Here is a 22,077-nt window from a genome sequence, read left to right on the forward strand (position 1 = left end):
CAAACGCCAAAAAATTGATACCTTTGAGATTTGGTGCGGGAAAAAAATGCTGCGCATACCTTGGAAAGCTTATAGGACAAAGGTTTCCATTCTAAACCAACTCGAGATTAGAAAAAGCTGTCCAAAATATGTCTGCAACGTATTCTGCAACTTTTTGGTCACGTGGTTTGCAGAGGTGACGATAATTTGGAGAAATTAATTGTTTCTGGAAATGTTTCGGGTAGAAGATTAAGGGGACTATTACCAACTAGTTGGTCCGACTGCTGGCGACTGCGATTCAGCTGAAAATTCCTTCTGTGAAGCTCGCAAAGCAGCTGAAGATAGAGACCAATGGAGAAAAATTGTTAGAAATATTGGAAGAAATCACGACCCTCAGAAATGGGAAAACGACGAAGATATATATATATATATATATATATATATATATATATATATATATATATATATATATATATATATATATATATATATATATCTTCGTCGTTTTCCCATTTCTGAGGGTCGTGATTTCTTCCAATATTTCTAACAATTTTTCTCCATTGGTCTCTATCTTCAGCTGCTGTTTTGTTTGCAAAGCTTGCAAAGTTTTTTGGCCACATTGCGAGAAGAGACAATGACAACTTAGAAAGATTAATTGTATGCGGAAACGTAGAAGGACGTAGAGGCAGAGGACGCTCACCTATCCGATGGTCAGATCAAGTACAGAAAGCCACTGGAGAGACGTTTTCCGAGTCCATGAGAGCAGCCCAAAATCGCAAGAGATGGAGAGAATTGACAGCCCGCATTGTAGGAAATCACGATCCTCAGCAATGAGGAAACGACAAGAGATATATATATATATATATATATATATATATATATATATATATATATATATATATATCTACGGCATAAAGTGGACTCCGCCCATGTTAAAATTCAGGTTCAAGTGAGCTCCGTGGTCAACTGGACACCGATATACGGAGCTCACTTGACCATTCCATAATATTGGCTCTGTCGATTCGTCAACATGTATAGTTTCATAATTTTTAAAAATGTTGTGGAGCCCTTAAGTACCCCTGTATCATGAATGTATATTGCATAGTTCACGTGTATATCTTATAGGGGTCGTTCAGATCTTTTTCACTGTATATTGGAACCATAGGTATATCGGTTTAAGTAAGCTCTGATAGTTTGGCAACTCTGCCATTAAGCTGAATACTTCTCGCGTATAGTCTGAACGGTTGATATGGACTCCTTATTTTTGTTATCGTTCATACGCATTACAGTGTGTAACAGATATGTATACTATTAACTACCTGTTTTTGGTAGGTACGTGCTTTTCTAAAAATAGCTTTATAGATACAAAAGGATTTCGTTACCAAATTGGATTTTTTTCATATGCGGAAATTTCCTAATGTATTTTGTTAACGTGAGTATGTCTTCATACGTTTTATTTAAGAATTCGATAAGTAAGAACTTTTTTTATTTCATCCAATGTTTTATGATATCTTGTATACAGATTTTTATTATTTTATTTCTGGTTTTATCTGTGTACTACATATAATTCTGGATAGAAGGTTATCTCAAAATAAATATTTATTTGCTTAAATAGATATTTTTGTGTAAAAATGGATAGTAGTGCACAAAAAAGGGAAGAATGCTTAATTTATCTAACAAGAATTATACCACTTCACCCATATTACATACTTCTGAATGTTTTATGGGTAATATGTAGTCAATATAAGTGAAGCTAGTGTTAAATTTGCAATGATCTTTATAAGTAATAGCTTACTGACTGTACTTTACATGTTGAGTTCAAATAAATAAACCTTGTCCCTTCAGAAAAGAGCGATTTGAATGGCAAAGTCAACGAAGAAAGTGTAATGAATCTTTTATCACCCCAGATTCACACAGGTTAACCGCTGTTTGCAGGCAAGAGTCTTCCTGGCAGATTTAAGGAAGATAACTACCATAAAGAAGTTCCTTTTGAGGGTTCAGATGGCGAGAAGCAGCTTATTTTTTTTGTATATCTTGCAGATGTGTTGATCTAGCCAAATTTTTTCTCGATTCTAGTCATAAAATGGGTTGTTATTCGCGGAGTGAATGTTACGAATCTAGACTTTGTTTCTTTTGTTCTCTAGCTACTTATCTTCGGATATTAGGTGGATTGATAACTACGATATTGTAGAGCTTATGTATGGATGAGAGTCTTAATATCCGCTTAATTTGGCTGACTAATTTATAGCTAAATCTACGTGTCAAGTATGTATTGATGTCACCCATATAAGCTAGGTATATTTGGCAGCAGAAGCATAGAGTTTAAGCGTCTACGTTTTAAGAGTGAAAGGATGTGCTTCCCGTTTTTAGCTGACAAGTTCGCGGAGAATACTATTTTTCTGGTTCTAGTTTGCCATTTAGTTTTAAGCAAAGTTCTGTAAATTACAAAGTGTGTTTAATGATTTCATAACACTATTGGTTCAGGTATATGTTCAAATTTGTGAAAGCGTCTCTGTTAGGGACATTGAAGGAGCACACCTGACTTTTTCCAGGGTTTGGCTTAAAATTAATTTATAATCTATTTTTATTGTGTTTAAGATATGATTTAGATTTTTCTCCACTTCAGCAACAAAAGTTTGTGGTTCTGCAACAATAGATGTATCGTCTACATAATAAAAGTCCTAGTATTTACTGGAATGGGTTGTGTAAATGTTATACAGTGTAGGTGCCATTACGGTACCCCAAAGGAGACCGATTTTCTACGTTCTCAATCTTCATCTTTTCTTACCATTAAGTGATACGGAAAATCTTCTGTTGTTCTATTAAATAAGGGGATATCACATAGATTTTGGAGAAATGTACTTTAATTTAAGGTGTCGTAAGCAGAATTTAGATTGACAAATACCACTCCTCATGTCTGATATTTTTTATATCCGTCTTCGTTGTGTTGGGCAAGATTTAGTATGTGTGACGAACATGATCTACCCTGTCATATATAGCCACTTTTATCTTTAAATTTAAGTTTTCCTTCTATTATCGGTTTATATTAAGGATCATATGCAGAAGTATTGTGTATAGCTGAAAAAATAAATAGATATATTGGCCGATAGCTTTTGTGGTCGTTGGGGTTTTTGTCAGATTTAAGCAAGGCAACAACTTTGTCTTTACTTTGCTTGTCTACAGACTTTGGATATTAGCCACTGTTGTATTTTTTGTCCAAATTTTATAATTAGTTTTGTGTTTAGATCCTCAGCCAGGAGCCGTAATATTGTTCATAATATACGTGGATAGTGGATCCAAACTCAACATCGTTGAAAGGTTTCCTCAGCTGACTGGTTTTGTCCTCTCTTATTTTAAGTTTTTCTTTGCTTCTTTGCCGGGATTTATTATGTTTATTTCGTTATTTTCAGCGATTAGTTTAATACCAAATACCCTAGGTTTGGCCCTCTATTTGCTTCCTGCAGTAGAAATACGTCACATTTGTGTTAAGCGTATATGTCTGATAAGCTTAAGTAAAGTAGAGTGTGTGTATCTGTAGATATGTCCTTACTATTTATAGACATAAGTAGAATAGTTGGTCCTAAAAAGGACCGATTTGACAAACATCATATTGAACGGGTGATTGAAGAATTAACCGATTAAATAATTATTCATTATCCAGAGTAAGAGTATGCTCGATTGCGGTGGTCTTATTGTAACTTCAAATTTCGTGAAGGCTTTTACTTTGAACTCCATAAAAATTTAAATTTTGCATACTGTTACTTATAGACGATATTTCGAGTCAGATTTGTTTAGTAATAACTGTACTTATATAGTCTCTTTGTGAAAAGTAAATGAGCTTGTAATATCGGTTTACAACTCATTTATGGATAATAAGGAAATAAACAGGTTAAAATGTGACAACAAATTGCTATATAAGAGTACGAGACAATATTCATATGCTGTGGCAAAATCATCATATTTGGGTTTCATATTTCAATTATCATATTTACATTGATATTTATGTGGCAATCAGCTGTAAAAGTCATTGCCTTTTTTTCTGTCATATCATATTTTAGCATATCATATTTTGAGTGAAATTGATCCTAAATTCGTCTAATAATATTAAGTTTTTAAAACAGCTGTGTTTTTATGCTCATTCGGTTACCTTTTGTAAACCAGTCTGTGTAAATATAAGGGATTTATATAATCTTTTCATTTCGTAATCTTGTCGTTTCATAATTATAGTTCTCTTGCTTTTATTTTCTATATTTTCTATATAAAGATCATCGTCATCGTATAGTCAGAACGCAACAAGATTCTATTGCCTTTTTGAAAATACAGCCACGTAAATGGCGTTTTTAAAATTTATGTCAATATTTCTGTAGTGCCTTTTCTAGGATCATTTTTTTAAGCCTAGTTCGTTTGATTATATGTAATTGATTTGATAGTCCACAACAGATAAGTATTGATTGTAGGTAGGATAGCAGGTGTTGATAAATATGATGGGTCGGTAGATAGTCTCATTATTCCTAAATCTGACCATATGTTACCTCCCCCTTCATTTGTGGAAGTCCTAAGGACATTTTTTCTTTTGGGGCATCCTCCCAATTTAACTTGGAAATGCAGTTATTATAGTCTTTGGATAAAGCCAGCGCAACTTTAGCATTGAGATTTAGTTTCTTGTACGACGTTGCTATCTTTATATATGTGTTTGATCTTGAAATTAGTTCTGTTCGGTATTGGTTAGTACTCGGACCTCTGTAAGTCGGAAAATACCTCTGATGGCTTTTCTAGCAATCCTGGTCTAATTAATACGTTCTCGTCACGTCTCCTCATATTAGCACTGGTTTGCTCACTATTTTATATACCCTAATTTTATGGATTCGAATTAGACTTCTGGATTTAAAAGAGGGTTATATATACATATACATCAGTTAGCTACCTGAATATTTACTTTTATTTCTTATGTAACAACGTTACCTACGATATCTAAGACGCTGCAATCTTTCAAAATTATATGGCTTTATTGTTCCGTTATGCCCTAATCTAGATCCTCTCTTTTGTATGTTAAAGAACATTTATTTGATTTTCTCATTAGTGACTATTAGACCGCTTTTTTTGCTGCTACTAGCATTATTTTATAGCATTTTATTATTTAATTTATGGATTAAATCCGGATAGCAAATAGATATTCTTTACTTTCTCAGATATTCTAACATACAAAATCCTATTAAATTGTCAAAACCTTCCTTGCATATTCTATTCACTTATGAGGAGCAGCAGCATTATCAGTACCATAATAATGCGTATAGTTCTGGACTGGCTAATTGTTGGATAATGAGAAGCATGAGTGTAGCAGTTTTAATGTTTTCGGGACTGCTACCTGGTATCGGGGAGCAGAATTATCATTACCGAGTTATATACCGAGAATATAGGAATTATTGCCTGAACTTTATTATTATTGAACAACAATATATTCCCTAGTAAAATAATCATGAATTTACAGTAAGAAAAATTTTTGAACGTTGGTTATGAAAACATCATGTACATACCACCGGGTTCACTATGTCGATATCCAGCAAAATCCCTGTAATAATGATACGGGAAACCAAAGATGAAAATATGCTCCAAGAAACTCTGTGTTATAAAACAGTCGAATAAAATACAGATTCTCAATTCAAATAGTCAAAAAATTAATGAACAGCTTGCTAAAATAGAAATAACGCCTATTTAAGAAGTACTCCATTAACGGCCCAAGGGACAAAGCACTCCTAGCATATGCTAATATATATATATATATATATATATATATATATATATATATATATATATATATATATATATATATATATATATATATATATATATATATATATCTCATAACTCTAATAAGAAACTCTTCCGTCCAAAAACTTCAATAAAGTGAAGACAGCACGAAAAATGTTTCACTTAAAATCAACGAAATGAAAACCAAATACAAGCGAATCAACAAAAGAGACCAATTCAATAAATCTCGATAAAATATTAAAGTTAATAACTACAATTTTGAAAATATGGAACACTTTAAATATCTTAGATAAATAATCGTGGTTAATAAAAAAAACGGGTTTGGCAGTCCAGTGGGACTGCCGGTAGAAGTTATACTTCTATACACGCGTTCGCCGTTACAAATTTATATGGGAGTCAATCTGCACAATCATTACATATTTAATGCTGTAGGTAAGAGAGAGCAGAAAGAGAAAAATAATTAGGTATATAGGTATATGGTGCATCTTTTGCTGTATATAAACATTTGACCTGTAATAGGAGTATAGTAAATGAAGGATTGTATCAATATTTTAATGAAAATATATATTTTTATTTTCATATATGTATAAAAAGAGTTGAATGCAAAAAAATTTTTTTACGCATACTCTGCAGTAAAATGCATTGTTTATTTTGTTATTAATATAAAAATTACAATACAATACACTGCAACATAATTCAATATAATAATACAATACAAATTAAAATGCAATATTCATAAGTATTTAAAACTGCCAATATACATAACTTACTTTACGAAGATAAAAATAAAAAACCAACAACTCGGATTATGTTGTAAATTTTCATTTAATTTTAAAATTTAGCATTTTTGCGTATATTACATATATTTAATAACATTAACGTGAAGTTTTTATATATTTCAAAAATAAAAAAGGAAATTCATATTGGGATTTGAACTCACGTACACCAGCGTATGAACCAAACACGTAAAAGATTTGCCAATTAGACATGATACTAACGGATTTCAAAATTGACAGTTGTCTGTCATACAGTGATTATTTTGAAATGCAAAAGCCTAAAATAATTATGAACATTTAATAAATAATACAAAACATATCACATACATAATAATATTAATATATATTATATTATATAAGTATATAACATTATATAATATAATATAATATATTTATAATATTAAATATATATACAAAAGGAACATTTTTATTCCCGAGGTAGGAAGAGAGAGAAAATATATCTTATGTCTCTCTCTTACTCACTATCTTACATATGTAATGGTTTCACAGATTCACTCCCGTGCAAATTTCCAACGCCGACCGTGCCTATAGAAGTATAACTTCAATAATGCCACTAAAGAATCACAGAGCATAATTCAAACTTTAGACCTATTTTAATACATGGATGCGAATCATGGACAAAATAGGAAAGAACTACGAATATATGAAAGAAAAATAATAAAAAAAAGGTTTTAACCTCATTATCATATCGCTTACCAATCCGTATAGAATAAGAACATATACTGAATAAAGAAAGCTCTTATACCGATATTGTTCAGGAAAATAAATCGCTTAAGGTAGATCGGACACATGCATAGACGTCAAGATGTCAAACTTGTAAAACTGATATGGAAGGAAGTTAGCACAGAAAAATGCCACTTGGGCGTCTCAGTATGCAATGGAGAGAAAACTTCCAATCATATCTCAAAAAATTAACATTTCGTTTGATTACAGATTCGTGGAAAATCGACCGGAGAAAAGTTAGCGAAGACTCACCCAATGTTATAGCGCTACGTAACGATGATGATAAAGAGAAAGGAGAAACAGTGACAAAAAGCAACAAAAATGGACTAATGGAGCAAAGCTGCTTCAAAATCTTGATTGGAAGGGATTGAAATGAAAGTATAAGAAATACAATGGATGAGGGGGATTCACTTATGAGGGGCAGAAGCAATATCAGTACTATAATAAGGCGTATAGTCCTGGACTGGCTAATCGTTGGATAATAGGAAACATGAGTGTAGCAGTTTTAATGTTTTCTTGACTGCTACCTGGGATCGGGGAGCAGAGATATCAGTACCAAGTTAAGGCATATAGGAATTGTTGCTTGAACTTTAATATTATTAAATAGCACTATATTTCCTAGTAAAATCGTCATGACTTTACAGTAAGACAAATATTCGAACGTTGGTTATGGAAACGTTAAGGACATACCATCGAGTTCCCTATGTCGATATCCCGAAAAATCTTTGTAATAATGATAACCGAACCAAAAAAACAGAGATTAAAATAGGCGACAAGAAACTGTGTTATAAAACAGTCGAATAAATACAGATTCTCGATTTAAATATTCAAAAAATTTATGAACAGCTTACTAAAATAGAAATAACGCATATTTAAGATGCAATCCATTAATGGACCAAGGTACAAAGCACTCCTAGCATATGCTAATGATATTGATTTCATAAGAAACTCTCTCCCGTCCGCAAACGACATTAACAAAGTGAAGAGAGTACGAAAAATGTTTCACTTAAAATCAACAAAATGAAAACCAAATACAAGCGAATCAAAAGAAGAGAGCAATTCAATACATCTAGATAAAATAATAAAGTCAACAACTTCAATTTCGAAAGTATGGAATACTTTAAATATCTTAGATCAATAATCACGGTTAATAATAATGTCACTAAAGAAATACAGAGCATAATTCTTCTAAAAATTTTTAACCTCATTATTATATCACTACAAATCCGTATAGAATAAGAACATATACTGAATAAAGAAAGCTCTTATAACGATATTGTTCAGGAAAATAAATCGCTTAAGGTAGATCGGACACATGCATAGACGCCAAGATGTCAAACTTGTAAAACTGGTATGGAAGAAACTTAGCACAGAAGAATGCCACTTGGGTGTCTCAGTATACAATGGAGAGAAAACATCCAATCATATCTTAGAAAATTAACATTTCATTGAAGATTCGTGGAAAATCGATCAACTTGGAAAAAAGTTGTAGTTAGCGAAGACCCACTCAGTGTTGTAGCGCTACGTAATGATGACAATAAAGAAAAAAAAAGAAACAGTGACAAAAAGCAACAAAAATGGACTAATGGAGTACAGCTGCTTCAAAATCTTGATAAGAAATACAATAGATGATTGATGGATTCGAGAAATTTGAGACTTGAGAAAGGCACTCTGCCGAAACAGCTGTAGTGGTAAGATACAATTAATTTGGTGAAAGTTTTGAAAACAAAGTTTTTAGTATTTTGTTGTTAAATAAAATGGAATTAACATACGACACTATATACGCTATAATAACTAGACAACTTGTATGATACGGACATATAAGGAGAAAGTTTCATGAAACAATAAACTACCCAATATTCGTTATGAATGAAATCAATATGAATAAAGAAAATGAGGAAAACTATGACAAAAAGGTAAAAAAAAGTAGTAATTAAAAAATGAGAGAGGTACCTTGTGGACAACATGTGCTTAATTAGGAACGAATTGAGATAAATAATCAAGACGACAAAGAATATTTTAAATTGATAAATCTATACGATTTTTAACAATGCATATTTATAGGTCATTTTCAGAGCCAACGTGCCAATTGTATGTAAAATGAAACTTTTTAAGGTTTTTAATGTTTGTATGAAAGATAAAACCGTATGAAACATGACCGTGAAATTTATATACCAATCTATAAATCTCTTTTAAAAGAATACTGACACCTATACATTATCACAATACTACATATCATAATACTAAGAAGTCTGTTATTTTAATCTAAGAATAGGCTTTATAATTTACGAGAGATTTAATTTAATGTATTTAAAATTTTCCAGGATCCGGTATTGTAATAAGAAACAAAATTTCACTACAAGGCTTGAAATCGTGTTAAATTTGACTTTAGATATTCTTTTTGAGATTTAAAGATTTTGTCTTTCTTCCCAAGACTTTTCTTCCCTCTACTCTTCCTTGCATGATGACGCGTAGAAGAGAGTATTTATCGTTTGGAACTATGTGGCCCAGATACGATGTCCAGATAGACAATTCGTTTGAGACTTTTACAGTCCAAGAAATTTTAAGAATACGCCGATATAGCCACATTTCGAATGCCTTTAATTTGTTTACAGATTTGGCGATCTTGGCGCATAACATTCGACGATCTCAATCTAATAACCATACTCAATTTCTTATTTGTAAACATTGACTTTTATCTGTTTAGTTTAGTCCTATCTTTTTGCTTTATCTGTTAATGATTTATATAAGAATTTGTAAATCATCTATATTGTCTGTCATAATTGGGGTTTAGTATGCAAATTTTTTGTTATTAATGATGCTCACTCCATTCCTTACTTCTTTCCCATAGTGTCTCCTAAAATAGTAGTTGGGAGTACACATTAAATAATTGTGGTGACATTTCACATCACAACAAACATCTCTCGCTGACTCCTTTTTGAATTTCTGCTTGATTTGTCTCATCTTTCACCCGCATGACCGCTGTTTGATTTTAGTAGATTTTTTATTAAATTAATATTTTGGTATCTAGGTTTATGTGTTTTAATGCATGTATGGGCTTACCAGGTTGAACTGTGTCAAATACTTTTGAAAATCTATATTAGATAAGAATACGCTTTCATTATAATCTCTTCATTTTTGTAATAGTACCACCATTGCGCACAATTCCTCTTTTGTTCCCAATCCACCTCTAAATCCAAACTATGTGTTGTCCAATTGTTCTTCACATTTTTTATTGACAGACGATTTAATGTTGTTATTAACCGGATGACATTTATGACTTTTATTCAATTTTGATAATCGTTACAAATCAAGTCTTTTAGTGACATATTATTCTTTTAATTTTTACTTCTCATTTAATGTCTATATTTTGTTAGTTATTTTTAGAGTAAATATATAATGACTAAAAACGAATTGATCAAGAGTAGTGAATCGATGCCAAGAGCCGCTATTCTATGAAGCTACCCTTCACGACGCCATCTTGTGGCGCTAGTTCCGTGTCGCTTACCTTAGCATTTTACTGTAGAGAGAAAAAGTAATACAATGCCAGTATAGAAGCTTTGTTTTAAAAATATGCCATAAGGAAAGATATAAAAGTATTCTTGTCATTATATTATATTGCATACTGTATTATTAACAAAATTTTTCATAATACATTCTGATATACGCTTTCTCTTGCCGCTAACAAACAGAAGTTTTTATTAACTTTTCGGTAATATAATTATTTAGGTATTTATATTTTTAACTTCTTACCATAATGCTAGAGTACAAAAGTAGTTATACTCTACTGTATTTTTTTCGTGGGGGTTCTATTTTTTAACTGTGTGATGAATTCTTGTATTTCAGTTCGTACGATTTGCGTTAATTAATTTAATGATATTTCTGGAGTTACAAGTGTATACTCTTTTGGTTTTTGACCTCTTTCACATCTGTTTCAAACCCTCCGGCGGACTTTTAGGTCTTCATTTTATATAAGCATTTTTTTTCTTAGCATTTTACTTTTACCTCTTTTAATAAAGTGTGTCTATTTTTCTTTCTCAAAGAGCCTCTTTTATTTTTGTTTTTATGTTGGTATTATAATTTTCAAATTAATTCGACATTATTTCCACTTGATTCTTTTGTTTCAGTTATTGCTCTAGCCTAATTTGACATTTTTTTCCTTCAAATCATCAAATTTTCATAAATTGTTTATATTTCGTTGTAGTAAAATTCATATTTTCCGATAAGCCTAACATATGCACCAGCGGTGTCATGAAACCGAAATAATCCAGTTCTGCATAACGTTTTTGCTGATCGATTTACAAATTAATTTTCAAACACATCAAATTGATCATTCTTTTTACTTTCGTATACGCTCATACTTATCCAAATTAAATTTTCAATTTCCAAAAACTTATGATACCTCCTCAATCCGCAACCCTGCGCCACGGACAATATCTATTCCGGCTATCGACATCAGTCTAACAAACCTATCTCAGTTAGTTTCAAATTGTCGTCAATTACAACCATCTTTTCGGCTGAATTATTCGCAATTCTAAAAAGACAACCCCCTTCTACTTCTTATTAAAAAAGAACTTAAAAACATTTCAAATAAGAACATCCAAGTTCATTTTTTATGGGTGCCTTCTCATGTCAGAATTGAAGGTAACGAAGTTGTAGATAAACTAGCTAAAAACGCACCAACTAACCTGATGTCCGAAGAAAGTAACATAATGGTAGAAAACGATTTAAAACCATACTTAAAACAAAAAATAATTCAAAAATGGCAACAAACTTGGAACAACACTCCATTAAGGCTATACGAAGTTAACAAACATCCATATCTTTGGAAACCAAAAGTAAAAGACAGAAGAGAGCATGTGATGCTTACCCGTATCGTCTCCGGTGTAATTAATAAACGTATGAAAAGTCGATAGCATCTTGGTGCAAGTTTCCATGTTTATTAATGTCTCAAACTATTGCGCAATATGTTGCAATATTGCGTAGTTAGCCGGTACGCCCTTATTGTGGCATTGTCTTGAAAAAGACAATGCCTTTATGGTTTATTTACTTTTGTAGAAATAAAACACAGGTTTTCTAAGAAGAAAAAAACTCAGCTTCATAGTCTTGGAAAATTCGCAGAGCCCTTCGAGCAAAGTGCTCTAGGGAGCTACCCTAGACGGGTAAAACCATACTGACTTGAGATCCGAAAATGTCCCACATTTAAAGATAAATTAACTTTTATATGAAACTTTTTCATTTCTCAACCAATTAAATTTAATTATAAGTTCCAGAAGGAAGGGCGATGCACATCGAGGTGCGTGATTGGTGGCACCTGATGACACCCGTCTCCGTATCGGCCAGACACGACTTACTCATGGCTATTTAAGTAGAGAAAATATGGGAATTTCAAATAAAAGATGGCGGCCAGTTGGATGGCTGGTATGTGGCGTTGAGGCCGTAGAAGTAGCCTCTGGGGATGTAGGGGGTGATGTACAAGAAATATAAGTATGAAAGAAGTACACCCTATCGTGATAGGGTTGAAAAAAAGGGTGAGAAGTAGAAAATACGCAATATTGTTGTAATAATATTGTTGGAATGAATAATTTGCTGACAGAGTTGGTTAGGTGGCGTTGGGGCCTGTGTAGATGTACAAGAAAGCCTCCCCTGACGTCAGAGGGGGTGTGTGTTCGAAATGGTAAAGAAGAAGCGGTGAAAAGATGAGTAAAGGAAATTTTATGGTGTTATGTAGATATTTAGTAACAAAATATGATAAATGGGGAAATTAGGCAATGCAGATATGTCGTATATATTGGTCATTAGCAAGCTAAAAAGCAACGATTTAATTTTTTAGTATTAAATAAAATTTCATTTTATTCATATAAAGAAACGAATTTTTGCAATTTAAACCATCAACTAGATACGCCCACTTTCTGATAACGCGTAAAAGTATATACAGTTTTAGAATTAAGAGAAAATGATAATTTCATTTTATTCGAACGAATGTTTTGTAAGTTAAAACCATCAACTGAATACACCCACATTCCGATAATGCGTTAATGTATATACAGTTTAGAATTCATATAAAGAAACTAAGGTTTTGAAATTTAAACCATCAACCAGATACACCCACAGTCCAATGGTGTGTATTTGCAAATTACTAGTTAAAAGGGGCGTAAAATTCACAAGGGATTTCCGAATTAGCTGCTATTTAAGCAAAAATCGCGGATTGCCATTTCATAGAGTTTCCGTCATTGTGAGTGTGATCAATACAACTAAAAAGTAAGTATATATTTTTTTATTTAAATATTTGCTACTTGTGTTCAGAAGTCTTTTGTCTTCTTCTTTTATGTTTAATATTATAATTTTACCTTAAAGGCCTGAAATCTACCCAACAACATAGCATTTGCTGGTAAATGCTTTTTTCAAACCTTCTTGTGTATGTTCTTAAGTTATGAGTTTCGTTTGAGTCCTGGTCCGCGTCTACCTGCTATTACAAGCTGTAGAAACTCGTAGGTAATGCTTGAGTCCTGGTCCACGTCTTTTGTCTTCTTCTTTTATGTTTAATCTTATAATTTTTTCCTTAAAGACCTGAGATCTACACAATAGCATAGCATTTGCTGGTAAATGCTTTTTTTCCAATCTTCTTGTGCATATTCTTAAGTTACGAGTTTCGTTTGAGTCCTGGTCCACGTTTATTACATATTCTTAAGTAATGAGTTTCGTTTGAGTCCTGGTCCACGTCTACCTGCTTTTACAAGCTGTAAAAACTCGTAGGTAATGCTTGAGCCTGGTCCACGTCTTTCATCTTCTTCTTTTATGTTTAATTTAATAATTTTGCCTTAAAGACCTGAAATCTACACAATAGCATAGCATTTGCTGGTAAATGCTTTTTTTTTCAGACCTTCTTGTGTATATTCTTAAGTTACGAGTTTCGTTTGAATCTTGGTCCACGTTTATTACATATTCTTAAGTTATGAGTTTCGTTTGAGTCCTGGTCCACGTCTACCTGCTTTTACAAGCTGTAGAAACTCGTAGGTAATGCTTGAGCCTGGTCCACGTCTTTCATCTTCTTCTTTTATGTTTAATTTAATAATTTTACCTTAAAGACCTGAAATCTACACAATAGCATAGCATTTGCTGGTAAATGCTTTTTTTCAGACCTTCTTGTGTATATTCTTAAGTTACGAGTTTCGTTTGAGTCCTGGTCCACGTTTATTACATATTCTTAAGTAATGAGTTTCGTTTGAGTCCTGGTCCACGTCTACCTGCTATTACAAGCTGTAGAAACTCGTAGGTAATGCATTCTATTGTATAACTATGATTTTGTAGTTTCTTCTTTTTCATCATCATATTAATGTTTTGTCATATTTTATGTTTTACTGTTACGATTTTACTTTAAAGACTTGAAATCTACACAATAGCATAGTATTTGCTGGTAAATGTTTTTTTATTATTTTAAGCCTTCTTGTGTATATTCTTAAGTTATGAGTTTTGTTTGCATCCTGGTCCACGTTAATCTTCTATTATAAGCTGTAGAAACTTGTACGTATATAACTATGAGTTTGTAGTTTCTGCTTGTTTGCCATTTTAATGTTTTATATTCTTTTATGTTTTACTGTTAGAATTTTAAGTTAGTTTTAGCTTTTTATCATCTTTTATGTTTTTACTGTTGCAATTTTACCTCAGACCTGCAAGAGACACAGTAGCGTGGTATTTGTTGGTTTTTTTGTGTACATTCTTAAGTTATGAGTGTCGTTTGTGTCCTAGTCCACGTCTACCTTGTATTACGAGCTGTAAAACTCGTATGTAATGTATCCTATTATATATAGCTATGATTTTGTAGCCTCGACCTAGATTTTTTATCTTGTTATTGTCTTTTTTCATCTTTTTTAATGATAGAATCTACACTGTAGCAAATAAACTTATATTTAAAATTATTTCAGATGGATTTAAACAAACTTAACAAAGTTTCTGTTATCCAGAAGGAGGCAAAGCCGATTAGAAAGCTGCAGCAATTGCAAGTTGACAAACCATTTAAAATAGTAAATTCTAAAATTGTCACCACAACATTTGGACAAACGGTGCTATTAGAACTAGAGGAAACTGTGGTGTTCCTACCGAAGCGGGTTACCGAGGACTACATCCCCTATATAGAACAGTTTAAGACTGAAAAGTACGCTGTCGTCTTCAGAGGCCTGGTGAGCACGGGCAAACCAAATCCAGCAGCGTCATTTGAAATAATTGAAATTTAAGAAAAAAAGAAAACTGTAAGTAGATTTTTTATATTCCAAATTTTGAAAAATGAATTCTGAGGAAATTACTATACTTAGTAGTGAGATAATTAAAAAATTTGATGAAGCTGAAAAACTACTTTTTTTAAAAAGCGTTGTTCAGATAGAGAAAGAAAAAATTATATAAAGCAAGTTAAAAAACATATATGTTTATGCAATTTAGCTATTAAGGATGGTGATTTAAGTATAGGGACGCTACGAAAACTTCAAACTAATGTAGGGATCCTTAAAAGATTTCTAATTATACTTCAAAATTTAAATTCTGTTGCAGGTGGTGGGTTAAATATTAGACGTAAAAGTAAAGCAAAAGTTGTTTGGAGAAATATAGTATCAATTTTTCAAAGTAGAGTACAAACAGGAATAATTATTAATAAAGAGCATAAAGATATTTTACAGTTTTTTGCTGATGCTTTTAAACTATTTAAAAAAAAAATTGAATTCAACTTAAAAACAATGGGCATACTAAAGGTAAATACTACATTTTGTGGGGAATTTATCAAAAAAGCTGAAGATGTGGAAATTTTAGAAAGAAAATATTTTCAAACTAAAAATGAAATTATTGATGTGATTACCGATTTAAGTTATTGGTTTGAAGTTTTTGTTAAAGATGTTGTTTTAAACGATTTATCTGAATTTGCGGAATCTCAAAGTGGTTGGGCACTGAATAAAATTATATCTTTAGAAATAAACATTAATAAATTTGAAATGGCTAAAGGAGCCTCATCGTATATTCAATTGCATCCGAAAGTTGCTAAAAAACGAGCTTGTATTAATGTTAAGAATAACGACCAGGCTTGTTTTGCTTGGGCTATTGTATCAGCATTATATTCAGTTAACGTAAACGCTAACCAAACTAATTCATACCCTCACTACACCAAAGTTCTTAATTTAAAAGGTCTTACATTTCCAGTAACTCTAAATCAAATTCCCCTCTTTGAAAAAAATAATGAAAATATTTCTGTTAACGTTTTCGAGCTAAATGTTAAAGACGAGCATTTCAACTTTTCAGTGCTTCCTGTAAGATTAACTAAACACAAACGAGAAAAACATGTCAATTTGTTGATAGTTCAAAATAAATATTATTTTAATAATGAAGTGGACAACGTCGGACCATGGAGTGGTGGACGTGATGAAGATATAATACATTTTCACTATATTTGGATAAAAGATTTAGGTAAACTTGTCAAATCACAACTTTCTAAACATCATGGAAAAAAATTTATATGTGATAGATGTCTTAATTATTTTTATACAAAAGAAAAGTTGGATGCTCATACCATCTACTGTGAAAAGATAGATGACTGCAAAATAAGTTTCACCAAGGAACCATATGTTAAATTTAAAAATTTTGTTTACAAAGAAAAATTGCCGTTCCTAGTATATGCAGATTTTGAATCACTGCTCGTTCCTCTGCGCGTATCCCACCCAATACCATCAACTACATCAACGTATCCATATCAAAGACACACAGCGTACAGTGCTGGATTATATTTTAAGTGTAATTATGACGATAATTTATCATTTTATAAAAGCCGTGTGGGTATGGATTGTATGTCATGGTTTTCACATGAAATTGATAACTTGGCTCAATTTATTTATTCAAAATTAATAGATATTCAACCCATGAACGTTGAAGTAAGTTTAAAAGATGCTACTGAGAGATGTCACATTTGCAATAGAAAATTTTTGGAAAAGGATCATATTGTAAAAGACCATTGTCATTTGACTGGCAATTTTAGAGGTTTTGCACATAGTGGGTGCAATTTAGATTATAAGAAATCATTTGTGGTTCCAATAGCCTTCCACAATATGAGTGGTTACGACTCACATTTCATAATAAAGGATTTAGCGAAAATGTACCACATTTCCATTTTACCCATCAACAAAGAAAAATATATTAGTTTCACAGTTTACCATAAAAAGACAAATATTAGTTTCCGTTTCATTGATACTTTTAGATTTATGGGGAGTTCATTAGATAGCCTAGTTTTAACTTTGAAGCCAGAAAATTTCGGAATTTTAAGAAAACAATTTCCAAATTTAGATGATGAAACGTTCAAGTTGTTAACTAAAAAAGGAGTGTTCTTTTATGATTATTTAGATAAAATTGAACGGTTGGATGAAACAAAGTTGCCAAATAAAGAAAAATTTTACAATAAACTGAACGATGAGCATATATCAGATTTAAATTATGCTCACGCTAAATTAGTTTGGGAGAAATTTAACATGAAAACTCTTTGGGATTACAGTAATTTATACATGAAGACAGATATACTTCTTTTGGCTGTAGTTTTCGAAACTTTTAGAGACACATGCTACAAGACATATGGGTTAGATCCAGGACACTATTATACCATCCCGGGTTTCACATGGGATGCAATGCTTAAGTATACAGGATGTCACTTGGAAACTATACAAGATGTTGATATGCTTTTATTCTATGAACGAGGTATACGTGGAGGTATCTCACAGTGTTGTAACCGTATGGGGGAGGCTAACAACAAATACATGATGAATTACGATCCAACTAAACCTTCTAAATATCTCATGTATCTTGATGTTAACAATTTATATGGTTGGGCGATGAGTGAACCACTCCCTTATGGAGGTTTCCATTGGGATGATACAAATATCGATGTTATGTCAATACCCGACGATGCAAAAGAGGGATACATTCTTGAAGTTGATCTCTCTTACCCAGAAAACTTACATGACCACCATAAAGATTTACCGTTTTGTGTAGAACATTGCAAACTTCCTGGTTCCAAACAATCTAAACTCTTGTCTACTCTGCACAATAAAACTAACTACGTTATTCACTACAGGAACCTAAAACAGGCTATATCACATGGATTAGTTCTTACTAGAATTCATAAGGTATTGAGATTTAAGCAGATGGCTTGGTTAAAAGGTTACATTGCTCTTAATACACAATTGAGGGCTCAAGCTAAAACAAGCTTTGAGAAAAACTTATACAAACTCATGAATAACGCTGTATTCGGAAAAACTATGGAAAACCAGAGGAAGCATAGGTTGGTGAAATTAGTCAATAAATGGCAGGGACGAATAGGTGCTCGAAATTTGATTGCTAGCCCGAAGTTTCATAGTCGCGTTATTTTCGATGAATCATTAATGGCAGTAGAATTAAAGAAAACTGAAATTATTTTCAATAAACCATTGTATGTTGGAATGACAATCTTAGAACTGTCTAAAATCTGCATATATGAATTTCATTATGACTATATGTTACAAAAATTCCCATTAAATCAAAATAAATTGCTTTATATTGATACTGATGGACTGATTTATGAAACTGAATGTAATGATATATACGAGGAAATGATTAAGACTGATATTCATAGATTTGATACAAGCGATTATCCTCCAAAGAATCCTTGGAATATTCCTTTAGTAAACAAAAAAGTGCCTGGTCTAATGAAAGATGAGAATAACTCAAAAATCATGACTCACTTCATAGGTCTTCGTTCAAAGCAATATACATATAAAGTGGCTGGAGAGAAAGATGTTAAAAAGTCAAAAGGGGTTAAGATGAATGTTGTAAAGACTAAAATTAACTTTGATGATTATTTGAATTGTTTGAAACATTTTCGTGAAACTGTCGAATCAAAATCACTTTTTTATGCAACACAGCGTTGTATACAATCCAAATTACATGAAGTTTACAGTATTGAGCAAACTAAAATAGCCTTAAACCCTTTTGATGATAAACGGTACTTACTGTCGAACACTTTTGATACTTTACCATGGGGTCACTATAGTATAACACATAGGTGAATTCATTTTTCAGATTTGGAGATGGAAAGTCTACAAAATTTATGTATAAGCACTATTATCAAAAACACACATGAAATTTCAAAATTTATTAGCAGATCGCCTTTACCATGGGTGTTAACGGAAAAAATAGTTCAACAATTTAGTAAAATTAAATGGACGCAAATTAAAACTAACCCCGTTCCTTATGAACCTTTTCAAGTTTGTGACTTTGAGAATCATGATCTAGAATTAAATATTTCACCCGCACTTCGTCAGGCAATTATAGATTGTGAGGATTTTGAATCTTTTGCACTTAATGATTACTATTGCTTATGGTTTAGGTATTATAAAATATCAAAATATAATTTGCTACTCTGTCGCCCATGTTACAGAGTATTTAAATTAATTTTCTCTGAAAAACAAAAATGTCTAAAAGCTGTATCTGATAATTTTCATGTTAGTTGCTTAGCGTCAGACTTGCATTTGATATTTAGAAAAAAATCATCCTGGTGTCAAAATGGTTTTTGTGAAGTACTCTTTGAACTAAAGGATAGATATGATTGTGAGGAGGATTTACACGGAAATCATAATCAAAGAGTAAGATTCTCCAACATTTAAGATGTTAATAAAATTTAACTTTTTGCTAAAGACGATCTGTATATTTGTATATCTGTAAAATGTAAATAATAAAAAACTTTCTTGTAAAATAATTATTTACTTTTTTTTTTTTAGTTGTATTGATCATAACCACAAAAATGTTAACTCTATCAAAACGAATACGATTTTACGATTACGATTAACGAATAACGAACGAATAACGAACGAATAACGAATAAAAGACTTTTTTGTAAAATATTCTTTATTTTTATTTACCTTTTCCCAATACAAACTCCCATTTAGACATTAATTATTTATAATATAAATTTAGTTTAGCTAATAAGGATTTCAGTTGTTTTATTAATCCATTATCTGGACAAGGGAACCCTAACATATTCCAATTAAAAGTACCTTTTTCAATGACACTTCTTGTAAATTCATTAAACTTGTAATAAATGTTTTGCTTTAAGAAATATATATGCCCATCAATATAATTAAATGCTGATGTAATATCATTTGGTATTCCTGGAAAAATGTCACTAATACGTCCTCTTGAGATAACGCCTTTATCATTAAATTCAATAAATGAGCCATCAAAACAAACAAATTTTTTTCCTGAATTTGTTTGAAATAAACCGGTAATACTTCTTGCGTTATTTACTTCAGGTACCATGTTATCTGTATGTATTCTTAAGCTAGGAAATGCTGCTGCGTATATACGATTCCTACTTACACCAATTAAATCTCCATTGGTACTTTGAAAAACATGTGTTACGTTCGTAATTCCCCTTGGCAAATATCTTATAAATTGTTCAGCATTGGCGGGTATCTTTTCATTATTTAAGTCATATTTCCATATCAGATCCTTACTTACTATATACATTCGGTATGTTGGAAATGATGGAGCGTATGCTAAAAATATTAAATCTGGGTATTCTAATTCACATACATTCGTTATGGCATTTTGCATCGATTTATTACTCCTAGCTATTGTGGTTGCCTTACTCCTAGATCTTTCTGTTGTGGTTGTCTTTAAAGTTGGTGAACTGACCCTAGTAACAACAGGTTGAGTTGGAATAGATGCAGATTTAGTTTTAGGTCCATATAACTCTTCTAAGCCCATTTTATCATCTTCAGATATGTTGGTAGGTAAAGCTTGATAAAACGGATACATTACAGCTTTCCTATCGCTACTATGCGATAAACCTAAAGCGTGACCAACTTCATGAAGAAGGACAGCAAAGAAATTTGTTCGACCCTCCGCTGTAGAATTCAAACTGAAATCCCATGTTAGATTGCTATTCATATGAATTTCTATGCATCCAGTTACTGGTGGAAAATAAGAATGTGCCAATACACCACTTGTAAATGTATAAGGACATGCGCTGTTACCCTGACAATTATATCGAAAATAGTGCTGCTTTGGAACGACTGTTATAGTTATATCCGGATTTGGATTTGGGACTTGCAGATAAGTAAACTTAAATTTTGATGCTTCTTCCCATATTTTAAATACTCTTTTAGCGACTTCCAAAGCTGTAGGAGTAAATTGGGGAAAATACCATTTTATATCAAATTTTTTCCATGCTGATTTTACAGCGTACGCATTGTCTCCTTGTGTACATCTTGGTTTCTGCATTAACTCCACAGTTTCTCTATTTAATTTTCCATCCACAGGTAAATTATATTTTTCTTGAAACTTTTGCAGTATTTCAGCAATATCAGTGTGTGCAGTTTCACTTGTGGTGATATAACCATATTGTTCTAACCATGACACCGCATTTGTCTCGTTAAAATTTTCACCTAAGCAAAAACTTACGATGCCAGTTACGATGAGCAGAACAACTTTATTGGTTTGCATCTCGAATGATACTGATTCAAATAAAAAGAATCAGTTTAATACAAGTAAAAGTTGACACTCTTTGACCCCACCAACTTGACTAATCTTATTTTTAATTTTAAATAAATAAAACAATAGATACATATTTTACAAGCTTTATTAAATTCTTTCAAGATCATTAGCGATCCTATGTTTACAGAAAAATATAAGTTGTCCTAACGCCACATGTTGTAAAGTATATCCTTCACGTGCAAATCTATACAACTTTTGAATGGCGTCAAAACACGTATAATTTTGATTACTAAAACTTTCTCGAACAATATTA

The 22,077-nt window shown here is 31.9% G+C and overlaps 1 protein-coding gene and 1 long non-coding RNA gene across 2 annotated transcripts; one reads left to right on the forward strand and one right to left on the reverse strand.

The window, feature by feature from the left end:
• The first annotated feature begins 13,472 nt into the window (after positions 1-13,472).
• On the forward strand, positions 13,473-20,102 carry LOC140439623 (uncharacterized). The gene is made up of 3 exons (XR_011950666.1): positions 13,473-13,529; positions 15,194-15,517; positions 19,350-20,102. It is a non-coding gene; the product is annotated as an uncharacterized lncRNA (long non-coding RNA).
• A 120-nt stretch (positions 20,103-20,222) lies between these two features.
• LOC140433785 (matrix metalloproteinase-16-like) lies at positions 20,223-21,773 on the reverse strand. The gene has a single exon (XM_072521764.1). The coding sequence runs from the start codon at positions 21,771-21,773 to the stop codon at positions 20,223-20,225; it is 1,551 nt and encodes a 516-aa protein (XP_072377865.1).
• Between the last annotated feature and the right edge of the window lie 304 nt (positions 21,774-22,077).

The sequence above is a fragment of the Diabrotica undecimpunctata genome, chromosome 1, assembly GCF_040954645.1.
Source record: "Diabrotica undecimpunctata isolate CICGRU chromosome 1, icDiaUnde3, whole genome shotgun sequence".
NCBI classification, from domain to species: Eukaryota; Metazoa; Arthropoda; class Insecta; order Coleoptera; family Chrysomelidae; genus Diabrotica; species Diabrotica undecimpunctata.

Bases quoted from the DNA above. Each gene is read 5' to 3' on its own strand.
- LOC140433785 (XM_072521764.1), bottom strand. From the start codon at position 21,773: ATGCAAACCAATAAAGTTGTTCTGCTCATCGTAACTGGCATCGTAAGT.